The following is an 18,863-nucleotide window of genomic DNA, read 5'->3' as shown; positions in this document are numbered from 1 at the left end:
ATTGGAAGGCTGCTCCTTCAGTATTGTTTATGTTTAGGATAGAGGATGTGCACTATGTACTTCTCAAGTCCTCAGATAGCACCACTGTTAAGGTGATAGTCATGAATACTTGTTAACATATTTGAATGGTATTTAGATTGGGCTACATTACAGTCCATCGGCTCAGTAATTTGGGATCTGATAAAAGCTTTTTCACTGGAATGTAACTCCATTGAATATATTTCTTTTCCTGCTTTAATGTTGTTTTTTTTTTTTGTTTGAGCTATGCATATATCTCTCTAGTTTTGATTCTTAAAGGATTTAGTACCATCAAATCTTATGGAAGTTTCTGTGTGTGATTTTGAATATGCAGGAGGAACAAATCTGTTAAGAGAACACTTAAAATTTGCATGGTTATTTTTGAAAGCAGAATTGTATTTTCAGAATTGTACTTTATGTCAGGGTATTGATTTTTCTAGGAGATACTGAAAATACCACTTGTTTTAAAATAGTATTGCGGGGTGTAAAATGTTGGCTGCATGTGGGGTTACTTGGAGTGTATGTCGTATTTTGCATAAATGTCCTATATATGCTGTTAGGAGAGCTAAACCTGTGGTCTTCCATGCTAAATTTGGAATGTGAATATAATTATCTTTTAATTTAATGAACCTTTATAGCACTTCCAACATGATACAATGAGAAGAAAAAAAACCCTCTTTGTGTAATATAAATGTATTGAATTATGAAATATACTTAATTCACCACTATTTTATAGCATGCATGTAGTCTTGGCTTTTTCCAGACATAAACTGTGTCCAGAATTCTTTTCCTTTTCTAGTTATTATTTGATTTTGTTCATTATATACTTTTTATTGCACTTCCTAGTTTGTTTTCCATTTCTTATCTTGTCTCTCTCCCTCCATTACTCTTCTGTCCCCATTTCAGTACTAGGGTTTCCCACTTGCTCTCTGAAGGAATGCAAGCCTAAATTGGGAGCTTGGATTAGTGTATCTGGACATGATACTCTTCACAAAACAGGGGTAGTGGAAATAAATTATCTGTTATCATCTCTGTATGTTAGCTTTATGGATGTTTCTTTCATTTCTAGAACTGGTTATTGAATTGAGGCTCTCCTTTATTAGTGGTAGGATGGAATACATAGATGTATACATAAGAGTGGTTTTTAGGTAAAAATATAAATCTGCACTGTTTGCTCCCTTGTCATACTTCATATATAGTTGATATATCATGAATGTTAGTATTGAGACTCAGAAATAAACCTCAAAATTGAAGTTCTAACTGAAGACTTGACCTTTACAACTATATGCCTTATTTTTGTTTATAGGTGTAAAACGAAGGTGTATGTAGACAACCTTCCCACGACAAGTGTGGTCATTGTTTTCCACAATGAGGCTTGGAGCACACTTCTACGAACTGTTCATAGTGTGATAAATCGGTCACCACGACACATGCTGGAAGAAATCGTCCTTGTTGATGATGCAAGTGAAAGAGGTAATGATAGTGTTGATGCCTTAGCTTGCTGCTCTTTTTACTTCAAAAATTGAGACTGACTTTCTACGAGCTTAGCTCTCCTCAGCAAAATACAGTAGCTGGGGCAGGGGGAGACAGTGAGCAATGCCCATTTTGAAATACAGGTGAGTTGTTCTGAAAACTAGTGTAAGTTTACCTGTGTATTTACTTTCCTGTTGACAGTATAAAGTTTGTATTTGCTAGTGGATTTATCCTATCACAGCTTTCATGTTTTGTGTTTAGAATTTTAACACATTGCTAAAGCTTGAGAACATTTCATACTTGAATCACCTCGTGAATAATAGCAAAGGTGACTGTTCCTCACACACATCCAAATTTACTATCACTACCACTATTAAGCTTGGCGTTTGGAGGGATTAATTTTAATTATTCAATTCATGGGAAGTTGAAATTCACTTTCTATGCTGTAAGAGATTCCACTTTTTAATAACTAGTGATACAGAATGAAACTTTCCAGGTGTAACGAAATTAATAGACAAAATTTGAAGCTGATTTTTTTTTCTTAAAATAACTTTATTAAGATTTTACTCTTTTCATATTTTTTGTGAATTACAATATAGTAGAAATAAAAATAATCTAGACAATACTTGTTATTTCATTTTGGTTAATAGTTAATATTGGGCTTGTTCCCTGCTTAATCTTTCTCAGTGGTTATAAAGTATAGGGATGTTTTTTTTCTTGTATTTGTAGATGCAGGTGAGAGGATATTATGTTTTTTTTTTCATCTAAAACATTTCTATATTTTTATATTGAATCAACCTGTTTTTCTATATTTCTACACTGGAAGTTTTCCACTAGGACTAAGAGATAATAGGTCACTAGGAAAAAGTCTTGGCAGCCACCATTTGTAGGCTGTTACTGTATCAGCAGGAATTCCCATGCTTTAGTGATGGAAGGGTTTTACGCCCAGCATGCTGACATCTCTGCCTGATGTTTGATTCCAGTGATGCAAAATCCATATTCTGCTGCTCATGATAATTCCAACTTCAGAGTAAGGTGGCTGACTGTTGTCCAAACAACAAGATCTGTTCAAACAAGATCTATGCATGGAGAGAGACACTGGATTTCAGATCATATGGTCTAAGTAGCATTATGGTGCATGGATTACAGTGGTTAACAAGGAGGTTTTATGTAGGAGTGGATTTTTGCACTTCATGTCTAATGTGGTACAAAATATAATGCATTTCTTCTTCAGCTTGCATGTATATATGATGCTAAAGCATATTAACTGACTTATTCCAAACTGTGTAGGACTAGATTACACCTGGTTGTGGAGCAGCTGAGTAGACCAGGTAAAAATCATATCAGCAAACTCTGCTCTGACCAACCTGTTTTCCTAGTGAAGCATAGCTCATGCACTCAGGTTGTGTTTGCATCTGTATCGGTCTGTTCCTTTCCTCTCTCCAGCACCCTCACTTGCTTTTGCTTTCTTACCTGATACTAACTTTAACTTCTTTAGCCAATTTCAGTGCAGTTTGGAAGAAGGGACAGAGGCTTTAAATACAATTACACTCTGGCAGCAGAGGACAAATGCCTATGCAAAGGGCAAGGCTGACACATAAATGTGTTGCAGATCAGATGAGAGGTGTGATTAACTTCTTTTAGAAAGGCACAAGATCAAATTTACACTCTTTTCAGTTGCGGGGAATTTTTAATTACACCCCTCAATTTCTTGTAGTTTTTCATCATTTATGTAAAAATTCCAGATTCTTTTGTTTCTAATGCATGTGAAAATGCTCACCTGTCTTAGAGTTGTTCCCAGGGAACAGTCCTCTTTTTAACTGGAATGCTGATATTTGGATTCTGAGTACCCGTACTAGGTTATCGTATAGGTACGTGCTTCCTTAATGGAACAGAGATAGTACATTTGGTTAATGGGCTTGTGTGCATTGACTGGCTAGGAGAACAAAGTTTATTCCAAGTGTGCTCTGTTTCATTTGTCAAAACAGTCCTTGACACTAATTCAAATCAGTGCTAATGATTAGTTGTGACAGGTCAGCTTTCAATATGACCTAGAAATGAAGAGCAAGCTAATATTAAAATAATGTAGACATAATATTGCTTTGATTTCTGTTTCGGAAAAAATCAATTTTAACATAGCAGTAGCCATGTTAAAGCTTTCTCTAGATAACTTATGTTTCTGGGTTTGGGTTAGGTAATAAAAGCAAAGGAACTTAATTCCAGACTGAAAGATACAGCTTTTCAGAGGGGTTTTTGGTGGTGTTATTGAACCTGTTCCAATATTTCATTTTGAAAACTGTGATCTTCATTTCAGATCACTCAGGCATCTTTTATTTGTAGTTATTTTCAACAATTACTGAAAGTTTTGTTTTGCTTTCCAAAAGCTTGTAATGGTTCCAGCAAACATGCTTTTACATTAAACAAAACAGAAGGGTATGATGCCTGAAAATTTGAAGGGATTAGCATATGCTACTTAAGAATTCTGTTTGAGTTGAACTAAACCAGCAGATTTTTCCAGAAAAAGAAAATGTTCAGCCTGAGTAATGTATTTTGAATTCTAGCATCAGAGTCAATTTAATTGGAATAAAGAAGCATTCAGTCTGCCTGAAGCACACTTTGTACCTGCTAGTGTCATGCTCTTAGAAGAATGAATTTACATAATATCACACACTTATTTACACCAAAAAGAAACGTTTTGGAGAAATAAGACATATCTGTAACTTTGCTCTCTAGGTACTGGTCAGAATTGCATGTTTAGTTTCTAAAGATTGATCTTTGGTAACTATTTTTAAAAAAAGTTAACAGGAGAAATCAGGATGAGTCAGTACTTAAAACTAGGTCAGCACTGAATGGCCAAGGTAGGCAGATTGCATCAGGATAGAATACATTCACAGAAATTAGGTAGACAGGTACAGATCAAAGCAATGTAACCAAAACTAAATTCCTGCCAATAACATCTTGTAAGTATTCACGCTTTTTAAAACTGTGTTTGCATGCTCGTATCTGATAAATCTATGTTTTATTGTAGTTTAATAAAAAAAATTTGAAACATAATTTTTCATTTATATTCATATAAATGTGATTCAGTGATAGAATTGGCAAGGTATTTTTCAACTTATGCACTCACTTGACTTGAGCTGAATTTATTTTTTTGGCTTTCTTAGTTCTGCAACTGCCATGGAAGATGTTCTTTGAACTGTCCATAGTCCTAGATAAAATTATGCACCCTTTTGATACAGAAGACGTTTGAGAGGAATATTCAGCAAAAAAGCATTAAATGAAACTAAAGTTATATGTCTGAAAATACATGCATTATTGTTTCCAAGTAGAAGTATCTGTGGGATTTCTTACAGGTTGTGGGGGTTTTTTTGATTACCAAATCTCTCTGACATATGTGAGGGAATGCTAAAAAATTTACTCAGCTGTCATCCTGGGTCACTCATAAACAATTAACTGTAATGCATAAAACTTTTCATCTGAGTGTTTAATATAGGATTTACTATAAATATGAACAATAGGTTTGTATAGAAAATCATCTCTACATCTTGATTCTGGCATTTCTTGTAGGCCAAAATGTATTGCGTGCATTAAAAGACTATTCAAATACTCTTTTAAAGAAAAAAACTTAAGTCTTGCCTTACAAGAAACTATTACCAGTTTCTGGATGGATGACTAGTCCAAAACTCTAGACTTGCTGCTTGAACTAAGGGAGCAGTGTGAGGGATGTGTATTGCTCTAAGAGATGGTGCCCTGGAAGGAAAATACAAAATACTCTGCTTAGATTTGAGTGTTGAACCCTAATTGCTGGTAGCAGAGGAACACCAAAAATCTTGATGCCTGAGGTATTATCCATGCTTTTGTAGTAATGAGACATCAAGTTTTACCTTTTTGCTTATTTTGCTGAAATTCTAGAAGTGTTTTTAAGGGCACAGTTACTGAATGTCTGGCACAATGTTTTGTTTCTGGGAATACTCCTTTTTTTTAAAGTTTTGAACAAGGTGATAATTCGTAAGAATAGATTTATGGAGTGGTTAAACATGGGAGAAGGACTGTTCTTAACCCTATTCCATCTGCAGTGAAAACACTGCACACATCTGTGATTGTTTCTTAGAGAGAAAAAAAAATTAAAAGTACTTGAAATGTAAATGGAGTTTTTAAATACTTTACAGAGAAAATGTAGGTAGGACTTAAGATTTTTATATGCAGTATGTTGACTATGACTTTCTGTAATGTAACTTTTATGCTAGTTCTTGACTTGCTGCAGTTGTATTAACTGAAATATTTCTCTTTTCCTTCTGGCAGAGTTTTACTAATTCTGTTAATGTAGCTTGTGCATTCAAGGGCCAATGTCACAGCCTGTGTTCATTGAACTTTAAGTGGTTAGAAGTACTTCAAAAGGTTATTAATACTACACATGTGCAGAGGAACATGCCCATTTGTGTGACTTGCTCATGAGATGGTTAGCATAGAGAGAAATCCTTCACTGTTTTATTCTCTTTGTGTAGATCACGGAAGCCATATACATTAAAACTATAAACATTACCATTATACTAGTTCTTTTAAATTAGTGGCTTTGGAAAGCTAAACTGCAAAGAGACAAGATAATATTTGCTATAGACAGTCAGCCAAATGATCTGTTTGTGCTCAACCTCAAAAAGCCTGCAAAATGTTCAGGCATGTACGCTTGGTTTGTAGTAATAAAGATTTATTCATTTGAGTCTCTGTTAATATGCAAAATAAGAATTAACTTGCTTTGAGTTTCTCTGGAGACAAATATTTAAGATCTGTCAACCTCTTAGGCTCCTTTAGCACAGTTCAGTTTTCAAGATGTGTCAGAATTTATTTCTGTAGGTTTTAGTGACAGTCCAACAATACACAGAAAAAAAATGAAGAGGCAATTAGAACTCATTCATCTGGAGCGGTAGTAAGGAATGGTAATCACCCTCAGGTCAGCTCTGCCTCTTGAGATTTACAACACAGTCACTAAGAGTTCAAGCCGTATTTTTTTATTTCCCCCTCCAGTGTCATACTTATCCTTATATGTGGCACTTAGTATCATGCTAAATCCTACTTTAGGCTTTGCACTGTTGTAGTACAACTCCCATGTGCTTTGAGTGTATAATCTAATATATTGCGTTACAAGACTGTTTTGCCTTTTTTACAGATTTGAAATCTGCAAGTTATTGCAATATTTGTTTCTGTGACTGTCAATTGCATTCTCCCTCTATTATTTGTTCTTCCTTTCGCATCATCCATCATAGTCTAATTTTTCATGATGGACAAAAAGTGTGCCTGGCAATGGGAAATTTGTTAATTTGGTAGTTCTTTGTAAAGCAAGTAATTTTGAGCCTTTAGGCATATGGTAGTCAAGTCTGTTCTATTTTTAATAATTTGTTCCTCAGCTAAGCTGAGGTTTTTTGGTATTACAGATATGCATTTATGTATAGTTGATTTTGTCTTTATTTTTGATTTTAGGTAGTATAGTGATAGTATAATAGAAAAAATATTAGCCAGAAAAATCTGGGGTAAGCATAATTAAAAAATTAATTTGATCATATTTTATACAGCTTGCAAAGAAATTATCTGTAAATTACATTTCTGGAGGAAGTAATTAGTTATCTTCAGCTAGTCGGATTGTTTTCTCTATTTTCTTGGTAGAGAAGTATTATGTCCAAGAGCACTTATGCATATGTTTTTGACAGTGTCACATCTACTCCATAATAAAAACTTGCAGATTCCATCTGGTTTCTATGTAAGCATTCTACACTCTTCATTTTAGTGTTTTCCATAATGAAGAAATGAAGAGGAGGGAGAACTTCCTGCTCTAGAAAGTGAAACACATGGAGATGTGGAAGGGCATATTGTGAAGTACAGAATATGCAACAGAGGAAACTAGCTGAGAAAGTACAAAAAGGATAGAAAAGAAATGAGGAAATGTCTCTTAATTCAAGTATAAAAAAAAAAAAACCAACTATGTAACTGACAGTTTCCATGGTTTTGGCCATTCTTTGCAGACTTCTTGAAAAGACCTCTGGAGAATTATGTGAAAAAATTAAAAGTACCTGTTCACGTGATTCGAATGGAACAGCGTTCTGGATTGATTAGAGCCAGATTAAAGGGGGCTGCTGCTTCTAAAGGCCAGGTCATCACCTTCTTAGATGCTCATTGTGAATGTACAGTAGGCTGGCTTGAACCTCTGCTGGCAAGGATCAAAGCTGACAGGTAATTATCCATCTATTGGTCCATGTTTTTTTTTTTTTTTTCAACTATTAAGAAATCTTCCAGGTACTACAATATAGCCTACTAGTAAATATCTACTTTTTGAAGGGCTGGATAAAGTCTCATTGGTGTAAGCATAAAAGGCTAATTCAGTACAACTTTAAAAAAGTTTGGTTTAAAGTGAAGCTTATATTAGCATGTATAGGATAATGTGCTAAATAGTAGGGGACCTGAGCATGAATGGAGTTGAGAAATCAGTGGAATTTGAGGTCTTCCATCTGCAGCCTGGCCCATTCCTTCATGAATTTGGGAAGATAGTCCTGAGGAAGAAATAGAGCTCTGATCTCATGTAGCACCAACACGGTGAGCAAGAACTGCCAGGTTTACCATTTCCAGGTTCTCATTGTGATTCCTTTATTTCATAATGGTTTTGTATTGTGGAAATCTGTGCTGTGACTTGGTCTTCTGGGATGTGTTTTCTAAAGCTAGAATACTTATCAGAATCATACTGATCTACACTGCAGTAACATAGCTTTATATTTCTATCATAAGTCAATATTCACAACACATATCAGTGATACTGTGATGGAAATTGTGTTGAGGGGGGAAAAAAACCAAGTCAGAGTGATTTGCTTTGTAAAACATTCATACATCAGAGCAGTAACTCTGTAGTTGTACACTAGTCCGCTAGTAAACACCCTATTAAATCGACTAGATATTAAGTATGGGGTTACAGATCTTTTTGTCGATATGGTTATAATAGATAAAAAATCACTTAAAATTTAACATTACAAAATACAGTATTATGTGATGAAAAAGCTACAAATAATATTATTTGTTCAACACTGTTCCAAGACATCATACTGATCTTTGAGTTATCATTAACACACTTTTTGTGAGACTACAATACATAAACTTACAATTTGTGTAAATGGCTCAACTAAAGTCCTTTAAATTTAGTTGCAACCCCTGAAAGTTGTTACAGAGCTTTCTGTGAGAGGAAGCCTGCTTGAGGATGGTTAGTGAAGTGTCTTTAAGATGATTACAATTAGTTTCTGTGAGCATATGTCTTAATAATGTCAGGACAGTGATCAAGGAGGCCACTTTCTGTTGACTTTGCAGTAATACTTTAACAATGATTATCATTTCTTAGTCCTGAGGGCATATAAGGATACTTCCCGAGAGCTAATAACCAAGTTTTAATTTCAGAACATGTAAGTTATTTTGATCATTTAGCTAGAAACGAAAAACTCTTGTTTTCTTTACAATCACTGTGTAGCACTGAGAAAGCTGTGATCAGTTTTTCCATCTGCAAAAGGATGAATGTTTATTACCGGCAATAATGCAAGTACTATTTAAAAAAAGAGCTAGTATTTGAAAAACTATTTGAAAAATATATTTTCCTTTAGATTAATTAAATCTAATTAGCAAGACAGAATTTGAATGTGTTTCATGGTAATAATCTGTTGAATACTGTTGTGAAGAGGTAGCATTATGAAAATTCAAACTGTACATGTTTAAAACCAATTTTTAAAAAAAACCCAACAAAACAAAACACCTTTTTTGACACTTTAAATGGGTTTGATTCTTTCAATTTTTTTCTAGGAGAACAGTAGTGTGTCCCATCATTGACGTAATTAGCGATGACACCTTTGAATATATGGCAGGTTCTGACATGACCTATGGTGGATTCAACTGGAAGTTGAATTTTCGCTGGTATCCTGTTCCTCAGAGAGAGATGGATCGACGGAAAGGAGATAGAACCCTTCCTGTTAGGTAATAAGAAATTATTAAATTGGTTAAAAAAGTTCACCTGGTGTTTAGTCATATCCTTTCTAGGTTAATCTTGTAAGTACTTAATGAATAGTGTTGTAATATAATTTTTGTGTGGTTGAAGGAACAGCATAAAAGTTTTTTGCACAGATTAGCTGTTTGTAACTTTTGGTAGCATTGAAGGAAGCCATTAGCTTGTCACCTTAGAAATATTTTTAAGTTTTATACCAATTGCCACCTTTTAACTAGTTTTTATACCAAAGCACAGGTTTTTATTGAACCTTATTTTTATATTTTATTCTAATCATGTGAACAATATTTTGAAAGATACATCAATTTTTGGCATATTCATGTGTGCATACGTGCATAAATCTAATGTCTTCAAAGTGCGTGGATGGGAGGTGAATTTATACTTGCATGTCATGTAGATGTTATGACGAAGGTAATTAGAGAGACAGATAATTTGTGTAATGTGTACTTTTTAACAATTGCAAATGTACATTTTCTCACCTTACTGTTTCAAAAGGTGGGCAATATTTCCTTAGCGTAAAGTTGAGGATATGACCTTTACAGTTTTTTGTTAGTTTTTCATTTAAGAAATCCAGAGCTCTTCTCAGGATATGGCTAATTATATTCCCTGCCCACCCCACACACAGAGTTTCCTTCTTAGGGGAAAAAGACATAAATTTTTAGTTAGATTGTGACCTAGCTTATATTTTATCTGTCTTTCAGAAAAAGCCCAGAGCATTTCAGGAAAATGACCAATGATGGAAAATAATTTATGCTAAAAGTGTAAATGAGTTGTATACTTGAACTACAAAGCTGTATTGTCTGTCTAATTATAATTCATGTATTGTGTACTTGTTGATTTAAAAAAAATGGAAATTTGGGAGATGTTGCTGAAGTTAGTAACAGAGAAGCTACCATAGTTTTATTTTTTTTCTACCAGTAAGGAATTTGTAAAGAAAATCTGAATGTAACCCTGACTGTACAATTTTCTTGTACAAAGCAGTAATAGTGAAAGCAAGGAGGCCACTTTATGGCCTCCCATAATTTTTTCAAGAACAGTATAAATTTCCTGTAAGAAACTGTTTTGTTTTGGTTTGGTTTTTTGTTACCTGGATGGTAGGCAGAAGTCTTTCTTGGGAATGGCAGGAACTTTCTAAAGGCTGTTTCTCCATCCAGACTCCAATTTGAAGTGAGAAAATAAGGAGAACTGTCACTAACTGGTTTCATCTCTGGTAAATTTTGAGCTAGCAAGTACGTCAGTCGTAACTGAATTTGGATGGAAGCCTGCTGAGAAGGAACATATTAGGAACCTGGGGAATAAAAAGCCATTTTGTCAGTGTAACTGTGAAATGTATTTAACTATATGTTTTCATAGTGACCGATGGTTATTTTTTGTCTTTTTTTTTTTTTTTCTTCCCCAGGACACCTACAATGGCAGGAGGTCTTTTTTCAATAGACAGAGATTACTTTCAGGAAATTGGAACATATGATGCTGGAATGGATATCTGGGGTGGAGAAAACTTAGAAATTTCTTTCAGGGTAGGTAAAACTTTTCACTTTTCATTGTTTTGTACTCAGGACAGTACATCTTGAGTTCTGTAAAATACAGATCTGCTGTCTGCATCAGTGTCCTCTCCTGTTGCAGTTAGCACTTGCTTCCTGTTAGTTTTTTCCAGCAGAGATATGCAAAGACTGTCAGTGAAAAGTGCATGATGAATAGTTGGCAGAGCTTTCTGATTAAAAGATTGGAATAGTCATTCTGAAGAATGAATGCGTGTGTGTGTGTGTTAAAAGGAGTTCATTTAGAACAGCTAATTGGGGAGCATAAGGTAAGGGTGATGCCGTCAGTGAAATGTGAGCACCTCTGTTATAAACTCTCTCTTCCTGTTGTTTTCTAACTTAATGATTGCATGTGTTCATTTGGATGTGGACCTAACCAGTGTTCTCACTTTTGTTCCTATCAAGTAGCACTATTTCCTTTTGTTTTACGTACCAGCTCAGAGTATATAGGTGGATACTTCTGAAGTAGTTCAGCTTTCTGAATCTGCCATTTCTAGACATCCAAAATAGAATTGAAAATATTTCCCGAAACTTTGCTTGAGAATTGTATGGGTGGTTTTACATGGAGATTCTATTTTATAATGGAATTCTTCGGACAGATCACCACCTGTTAGTTCCCTGTGATTCATGTGAGCCTTTTCCTTCCTTCGCTGTCAGCTTGCCCAGTTTTCTGAGGTAGTCTCTTGCTGATGCATTACTGCTGTGAGGCCTGAGGTACTCTTTCTTATGCTACCTTACTCAAGTTTGTGAACATCTTTATCTGTTGAGCAGGAAACAGGCATACATTTCTCTTCCGTGCAGTATTTATTTGTTCTAGACCTCCACTAATGGTGTTCCTCCAACCTGAACAGAAGCATGTGATTAACATTTTTAAACTTTTTTTTTAACAACTTGAAGCTGTGCGGTAATTGTTCTATCACTTTCAGATCTGGCAGTGTGGTGGCACTTTGGAAATTGTAACTTGTTCACATGTTGGGCATGTGTTCAGAAAAGCAACACCGTACACTTTTCCAGGAGGTACAGGGCAGATAATCAACAAAAATAATAGGCGGCTTGCAGAAGTCTGGATGGATGAATTCAAAAACTTTTTTTACATCATTTCCCCAGGTGAGCAGGTCTTTGGTTATGAGAAATACTTATTAAGAATTAAAATGTTATTACCACTGGGAAAGAACATGAGTATTTAAATAAAAATGTTATTGCTTTGAAGACTGTAAGACAAAGCTCACGTAAGATGTACAAAGAGGAAAGTCTTAATTGAAAAATAATTTTGTTAGCTAGAGATGTGCCCTGAAGTCTCTTCTTAACTTTTTTTTTAAACATGCATATGATTTATGAATGAGCTTTCCTGTACAACAGAATTAAAGCTTAGTGGAATGTTAAAAGAGCTCAATCATAGTGCTGAAAACTAGCCATCCAAATACATCTCATAGTGTACTGGAGTTTGACCTGTGACTTCTGTGTTGCAGGCATTCCAGGTTGAATTTAAATCACAAAAGTGATTTAAGTGAAACCATGTAGCAGGAGTGGCAAAAGTTAACATCTTTTGGCTTGGTAGAGTTTGCACTTCAATATCTAGAGCACAGGGGCAAGTTGCCAATATACTTGACTGTGATGATATTTATTATGTTTCTTAAAATGGATGTTAACTAAACAAGAGGATATAAAATATGAGAGCAAATTTCCTATGAACTCAAACTTTCTGAAAAAAAGAAAGGAAGCCTGGGAAATACTGAATTTATTGTCCCTACAGGATTTTTTTGTGTTGTCTCTGTCTTATCAAACAACAAACTTTGGGTAGCAGCAGACATCCTTTCTAAATACATGAGATGTTAGAGACATTTGACTTTAAACACTAAGTGGTAGTTCTATATGTCACATCTGCTTTTCCGAATATGTATCTTTAAAACTAGTGTTACCTTATGACCTGCTTATTAAACCTGCATTAGTATTGAAATATAAAAGCTGTAATATGAGTCTGAACAGTGTCAAATTTTAGATTACAGATTTTAAGAATACTTGTGAGAGCGAGTGACTGTGCAGATTTATGATGTTTTTTGTCTTAAGAGAATGCATTACTCAACCCTATAAGATATTTTTAATTAAGAAAAATTAATTCTTGCTACTACTCAAAGCTTCTTAGGTGAAATCAGAATCTAACAGCTTATGGTTACTGCCCTGTGTTGTTTTATTAATAAAGCATTATGAATTCAAACATGGCTTGTCCAGATATTCAGAAAAGTTCTATATAAAATAGGTGCGATCATTTTTGGTTAAGATTGCTTTTAAATCCATGTCAAGATAGGTTATTTTTATATTTAGGTGCTCCAGCTACTTAGTACATTTTAAAATCTAAGTCTAAAAAACAAATGTAAATTACTTAAGGCTCTGTTACTTTATATAATATCTATAGTCCTTCCATTTTGTGGTAATTGTACGCTACAAAAGGAATTATACTGCTTGAACTTTGTAGAATTGTTATTTTAATAGGACTTTCATAGTTTTGCAGTATTGTGGAATATGAATGCGTTCTCCTGTTGGAGAAAAGAAATGAAAGAATTTAAAATAGAATGCAGTAAAAATTTTGAAATGGTGAAAGTAACAAGTAGTTTTCTATAACTGCAGTATGTATTTTCTTTCCTTTCAAAAGATGCATGTTTGAATAGTTGGTATGCTAATAGCCTGAATGATTTTTGGACAGGGATGAGTTTTTGCCAATCTCCTCTTCAAGCATTGCACTGGCCTACTGGCAGATAATCTCATTTGGGTACTTATATCCGTACTGACGCTGCACTGAAGTATGATACTAGAATTTCCAAGTCTTTCAAGAATAGTATTATAATAGTACCTGATTAAGTTGGGTTATTCTGAAATTGGTTTGTTGCCTGCAGCTGTGAAGGTAGTGGTTAGTACTGTGTCTCATTCTTAGCTATGATGTAATACCTATTGTTCAGAGAATGAACATATAAATATACTCATTGCTGCTCATGCATCTCACCCCCTAAATCCATGTAAATTGTTAGAGCCAGTAGATATTAACTAGAAAGGATTACTATTTTGGGAAGTCCACAAACACCTTACTGTTCTTATTCTGGAGTCTCCAATCTTACCTGAGTGTTGCATACCCTGATTTTACCAGTTGACAGCAAATAACATCAGTGTAAATTTCAGTAAGTCTTTCTGGCCCTTAGTTGTCTGGAACTCAGTCGTTCTCTGCTACATTGGCTCATTTAGGTGTACTCAGCTTTTCTAGGTATCCTTTTAATATAAAAATTTAAATCTTCAGTTCTTGCAGAGTGGTAGTGTAGTGACCCTCTGGCAGAGTACAGTATGCAGCCTCTGAAACTCTTTGCTAGTACAATGTGTACTTTCAATATTAATGTGACAGTGTCACATGTTCTTGCAAGGAGCGAGGTGAGGATTTTTAAGCTGATGCTGGTTTGTAAGCCTGGGTGCAGATGAATGGGGAAAGCAAGCAATCCTCTGTGCACCCATGTTTTTTCTCATTAGTTGACATGGATGAGAAAATTGGATTTTGAAGGCGGTAATATACTGACAGGCATCATTGAGCCTAGTTAACAAGAAATTTGTTTCCTCCTTTATATCCTTTTCTTTTCTGCTCCCCTAAGATAGCGAATCACAGAGGGATAGGTCCAGGAAAGCAAACCTAATATTCTCAGGTAGCTTTCCCACTTCATGTAATCTGTGTTGTCTGGAGGAAAAAAAAAAAAAAAAAAAAAAAAAAAAAAGCTTACTGCTTGAATGATAGGAACTCAAGAGACTTTTTACTATTGATGTAATGTAGTTAAATGAAAAGCTGCCCTCTTGAAAAGTAAGCCTGTAATCCTTTCTTCTCTAATAAGTACAGCCTAGTAGAAATTGTTACTTGTCTGTTTTAAGCTTTCATGCATTTTAAAAGCCATCTGTCCGCTTAGAAGTGGTTAGGTACAGATGGAGGTTGGGCAAGAAACTGTTGCAGCAGCTGCTGCTCAGCCAAAATCAAGCCTATCTCATTGCATGCAACAGCTACTCTCCATGGCAGTAATGACACTAAACTGTAGTCTTTTCTCACTAGCTGACAGTTTTCCTCATGGTCATGCATTACAGCAGGGTGCTGTTTCCCAGGGCATTTCCTCTTCAGCTTTCAGTAAACACATCCAGCACATGCAGGTCAATAGTTTGATTTCTGTTCTGCAGATTCTACCACTTCCTTATTTCTAGTACTGGCCTTTAATCACTTGCTGCAGTCTAAAATACTAGGACAGGATTGTCCAAGGTGAGGCTTCATGAGATGGCAATGTCAGACAGCTTACTGTGAGGAAAGTGCCTTGCTTTTCACAGCAGGTAATGGGGATTCAGTTGTGGATCTATGTCGGCTGATTTGACTTGCTGGTGCTCTACTGGTTAAGTTAGCACCTGTGTCAGCACAGGATGTGCAGCAGGGATCTGAGGCTGAGCAAGGAAGAGCTACCACTTTCCACTGCAGCAGCTGCAAAGCTTTAGGCTGGCTTACCACAGCTACTTCCCCCTAACCTTCTCCTAACTACTAATTAATGATAAACTGACAGTTGCAGAATGTCTTGATAAACTTAAACTAAAGGAGAAGCTTGGGTACCTTCAGACTATGTGGTTTCCTTGTGCTGTATATCAGTTTGGGTTCCAGCTCCTCAGTGCTCCCCCTGTTCCTTGTCCAGCTGGTGAGCTGAAGGTATCCCCAAAAGAAGCTCCAGTGAGTAGAGCTCTGTCTAGTTTGTATAGAATTTAATTTTATTGTTGACCACAAGTTTGCCCCAGAAGGTATCTTCCATTGCACTAGGGCTAAGTGGACAGACAGAAGACCCGAAAAGGTAGAACTGCAGAATTACCTGAGCAAGAGCCATCTAGACAGACATAGATGTGTTTCCTGAAAACTGGATCAGTAGGCCTAGTTTCTAGTCACTGCATGCACTTGTCTCCAGTCAAGCATGGTAAGTCAAAGTTCAGTATGTACAGACTGGAAATGGGTAACATTTTTATGTACGATTGATCAAGAAAACAGTGAAGCATCTTTCAAGGTAGCTAAGCCTACATTCAGAATACATACTGAGTGATTCCATGTGTTCTTGCTTTCAGCTAGTATTCCCTATTTAGCATTAATTGGGAATGCAAATAATACAGATATTCAAATTAGTTTTAAATTATTATTGCTATCGAGTTTCATGATACTAAATAAAACCAAGTTCTATGATTTTTAATAGAAGACTAGTTTTAGATGAAACAGTTTTCATACTGTGCTTTTGAAAATAATTGAGCAGTTTGTAATCATGTTGAAAACATGCTTTTTTTCAAAGCAGTTTAGCATAAATATGTTGCCACATATTGAACTTGGCAAGCAAATCTTCAGCTCTTGAAATTTTGAGGGATAGCAGAGCTGTTGCAACATGACTGATGGAAAACTTAAATAGAAGGTGGCAAAAAAAAATTAGACTGAAGGAGTAGTACCCTACTGATAGACATCATTATATGTATGTTTTTGTAAAGGTATAAGGAAAGGCCACTATATATTACTAATAAGAGTAGCCTAGTACTGTATACCAAACTTCTTCAAGAATAGTGACAGCACAAGCAAGTGCTAAGATGAATCTTAGATTAGTACAAAAGAATTGGTGATGGTGTGATTGGATGATATGGTGTGAAGGTTTTGTCTTATCAATCTTTATTTTTGAGTACATCTTTAAGCATATGTGTGGAAAAAAAAAACCAAACATGCAATTGTCCCCCAGCAAGCTGTGTGACAAATAGAATCATAAGGGAGGTCCAGGCTTTTAATGCAATTAGGGTTGGAGGGGGAAATATGTATATTGCATGGTCAAGTAAAGACAACAGTAAACAGTACTGTTAAATACTATTTCTGATTTTATTTTTTTAATGAACCAAACCCAAATATTTGAAAGAACAACTAGTGGACAAGATTATCTTCATCGTGATGCATGTACCTGTAGAGCTTGTGATAATTGCCTCCTGGGACGAAGATTTGATCTAATTCTTGTATTGTGGTTTGTTGTTTTGTTTGTTTAGCTGAGCCTTTAAAAGCAAGTATAAAAGCACTGGAAGGTATATGTCACTGTTGTGTGTATATAAATTTTACTGGTCTGTGGAGAAAATAATGATTTAGATATGTACTTTATTTTTTATATGCTTTATACTTCACAGTTTTCCTAGTTTGCTTCCATTTTTTTTTTTCCCAAAAGAACTATTACGCATAAGTAACTGCTGCTGCACTGTATAGTGCAGTTGTATAAGAATACTCAAGCTAGTTTTGAGTGATATAGATAAGGTACCAGAAACCTAGGAGACAGAGTAATTCAGCCTTGTTAGAGGACAGCCCTAAGGCAGCTGTACTGGTTCTGCTGTTCAGTCCATCTGCTAACCTGATGCTAACTGTAGTCTGTATGCCAGTATATGGCTTGATGCAGACCTAACTTCAGGGACAACTTTTTAAAAATCTTTCAAACTAATAATGGCTAAATGAAACATAATACACACCTTTTATTTCATTATAATGGAAAGGAAAATCAGCTGGCACATTTCCTTCTACATGGTGGCATTTAAAACTACTTTTAAGAAACAGCACACTTGTATGCTGTTAAGTATCTGTTTGCATTTAATTCTTTATGGTTGTGACTTTAATTCTTACTGCCATTCAGTGAGGTGACGAAGCCTTAACAGTGCTGTTTTCTGAAGGTCAGTGTAGGAAACTGATGAATGTGTTTTGAATATCGTAAGGTGGTTGTGAGGATGGCATGATAACTGTTTCACCCATCAGCTGCTTTGTCATCACTGAAGAATGAAGAACTCCATACCTAGCTGTGATTGGCACAGCCTTTGTTGTCTTATTCCATCATCTTTTGAGAGTACTACTTTTGGTGTAAAGCAAATATTTGCTTTGGCGAAGATAGAGCAGTGTTTTGGTTTTTTTTTTTTTTTTTTTTTTTTTGTCTTGTGTTCTTTGGGTTTGGGATTTCTTTTTGACTGGAAAGACCAGACTGAAGTTTTCTGGGATTTTATTCTAAGAGAGTTTTCAATTTCATTCACACTATTCAAAATTTCTTTTTAAATCAAGCTTTCCTTTGCTTTCATTCCCTTACCAGTATAGTTTTCTGGCACCTTTGTTTAAAACCTTTAGGTTTTTCGGTTGGGTTTGGTTTGGTTTTGGTTTGTTTTTTTTTTTTAAAAAAAAAAAAAGCCCTAAAGCCTAGCTAGTGTTTTTTCTTTCTGGAATATTGAAATTACTGATGCTTTTATTGATACTTACAAACATTTAGCTGAAATCATCCACTTATCTGTTGAGTAGAAATACACCATCTGCTGGCAGGTTGATTTAATAACACAGTATGCCAATTTAGAAATGTCTCAAACTCAATTTCAGAAGGTCAACAATTTTAGAGGTGTTTCACAGTCCTCTGGAGGGATTTCTGAAAAATGTATGCAGCTGGAGGTCTGTAGGGTGGTGACCAGTTGAGCCATATTTGTGGTCTGTGAGGGGAATTTAAATTGCTAGGCCTTGGTTTTGTTCTTTTTTGGGTTTAGTTTTTGTTTGGTTTAGATTTTTTTGTAGTGCATTATATTTGGCCTGTGTGGTATTAAGAGTAGTGTGGAAGAAACAAAAAGAACATGATGCCTGAAAACTAGAAATTATTCTACTCTAATATTATTGGAATATTAATAACAATAGTGCTTAATTCTGATGAGGCAAAAGTATCTACTGATCATGCTCACCTTCCTCAAGCCATCTGCACATAGGACTTGCACAAATAAATTTTCAGAAGTTA

The 18,863-nt window shown here is 35.2% G+C and overlaps 1 protein-coding gene across 1 annotated transcript in view; it reads left to right on the top strand.

The window, feature by feature from the left end:
- The window catches only part of GALNT1 (polypeptide N-acetylgalactosaminyltransferase 1), a 66,934-nt gene that overhangs the window by 41,006 nt on the left and 7,065 nt on the right, over positions 1-18,863 (top strand). The window contains exons 4-8 of the mRNA XM_026842120.1: positions 1,325-1,491; positions 7,506-7,713; positions 9,316-9,486; positions 10,914-11,031; positions 11,979-12,159. Of these exons, the coding sequence (XP_026697921.1) occupies positions 1,325-1,491; positions 7,506-7,713; positions 9,316-9,486; positions 10,914-11,031; positions 11,979-12,159 (845 nt within the window). The remainder of the gene's footprint in view (positions 1-1,324; positions 1,492-7,505; positions 7,714-9,315; positions 9,487-10,913; positions 11,032-11,978; positions 12,160-18,863) is intronic.

This window comes from Athene cunicularia (assembly GCF_003259725.1).
Source record: "Athene cunicularia isolate RWA chromosome 2 unlocalized genomic scaffold, athCun1 chr2_part1, whole genome shotgun sequence".
In the NCBI taxonomy this organism is placed as follows: domain Eukaryota; kingdom Metazoa; phylum Chordata; class Aves; order Strigiformes; family Strigidae; genus Athene; species Athene cunicularia.
This window is presented reverse-complemented; position numbering and strand designations above follow the sequence as displayed.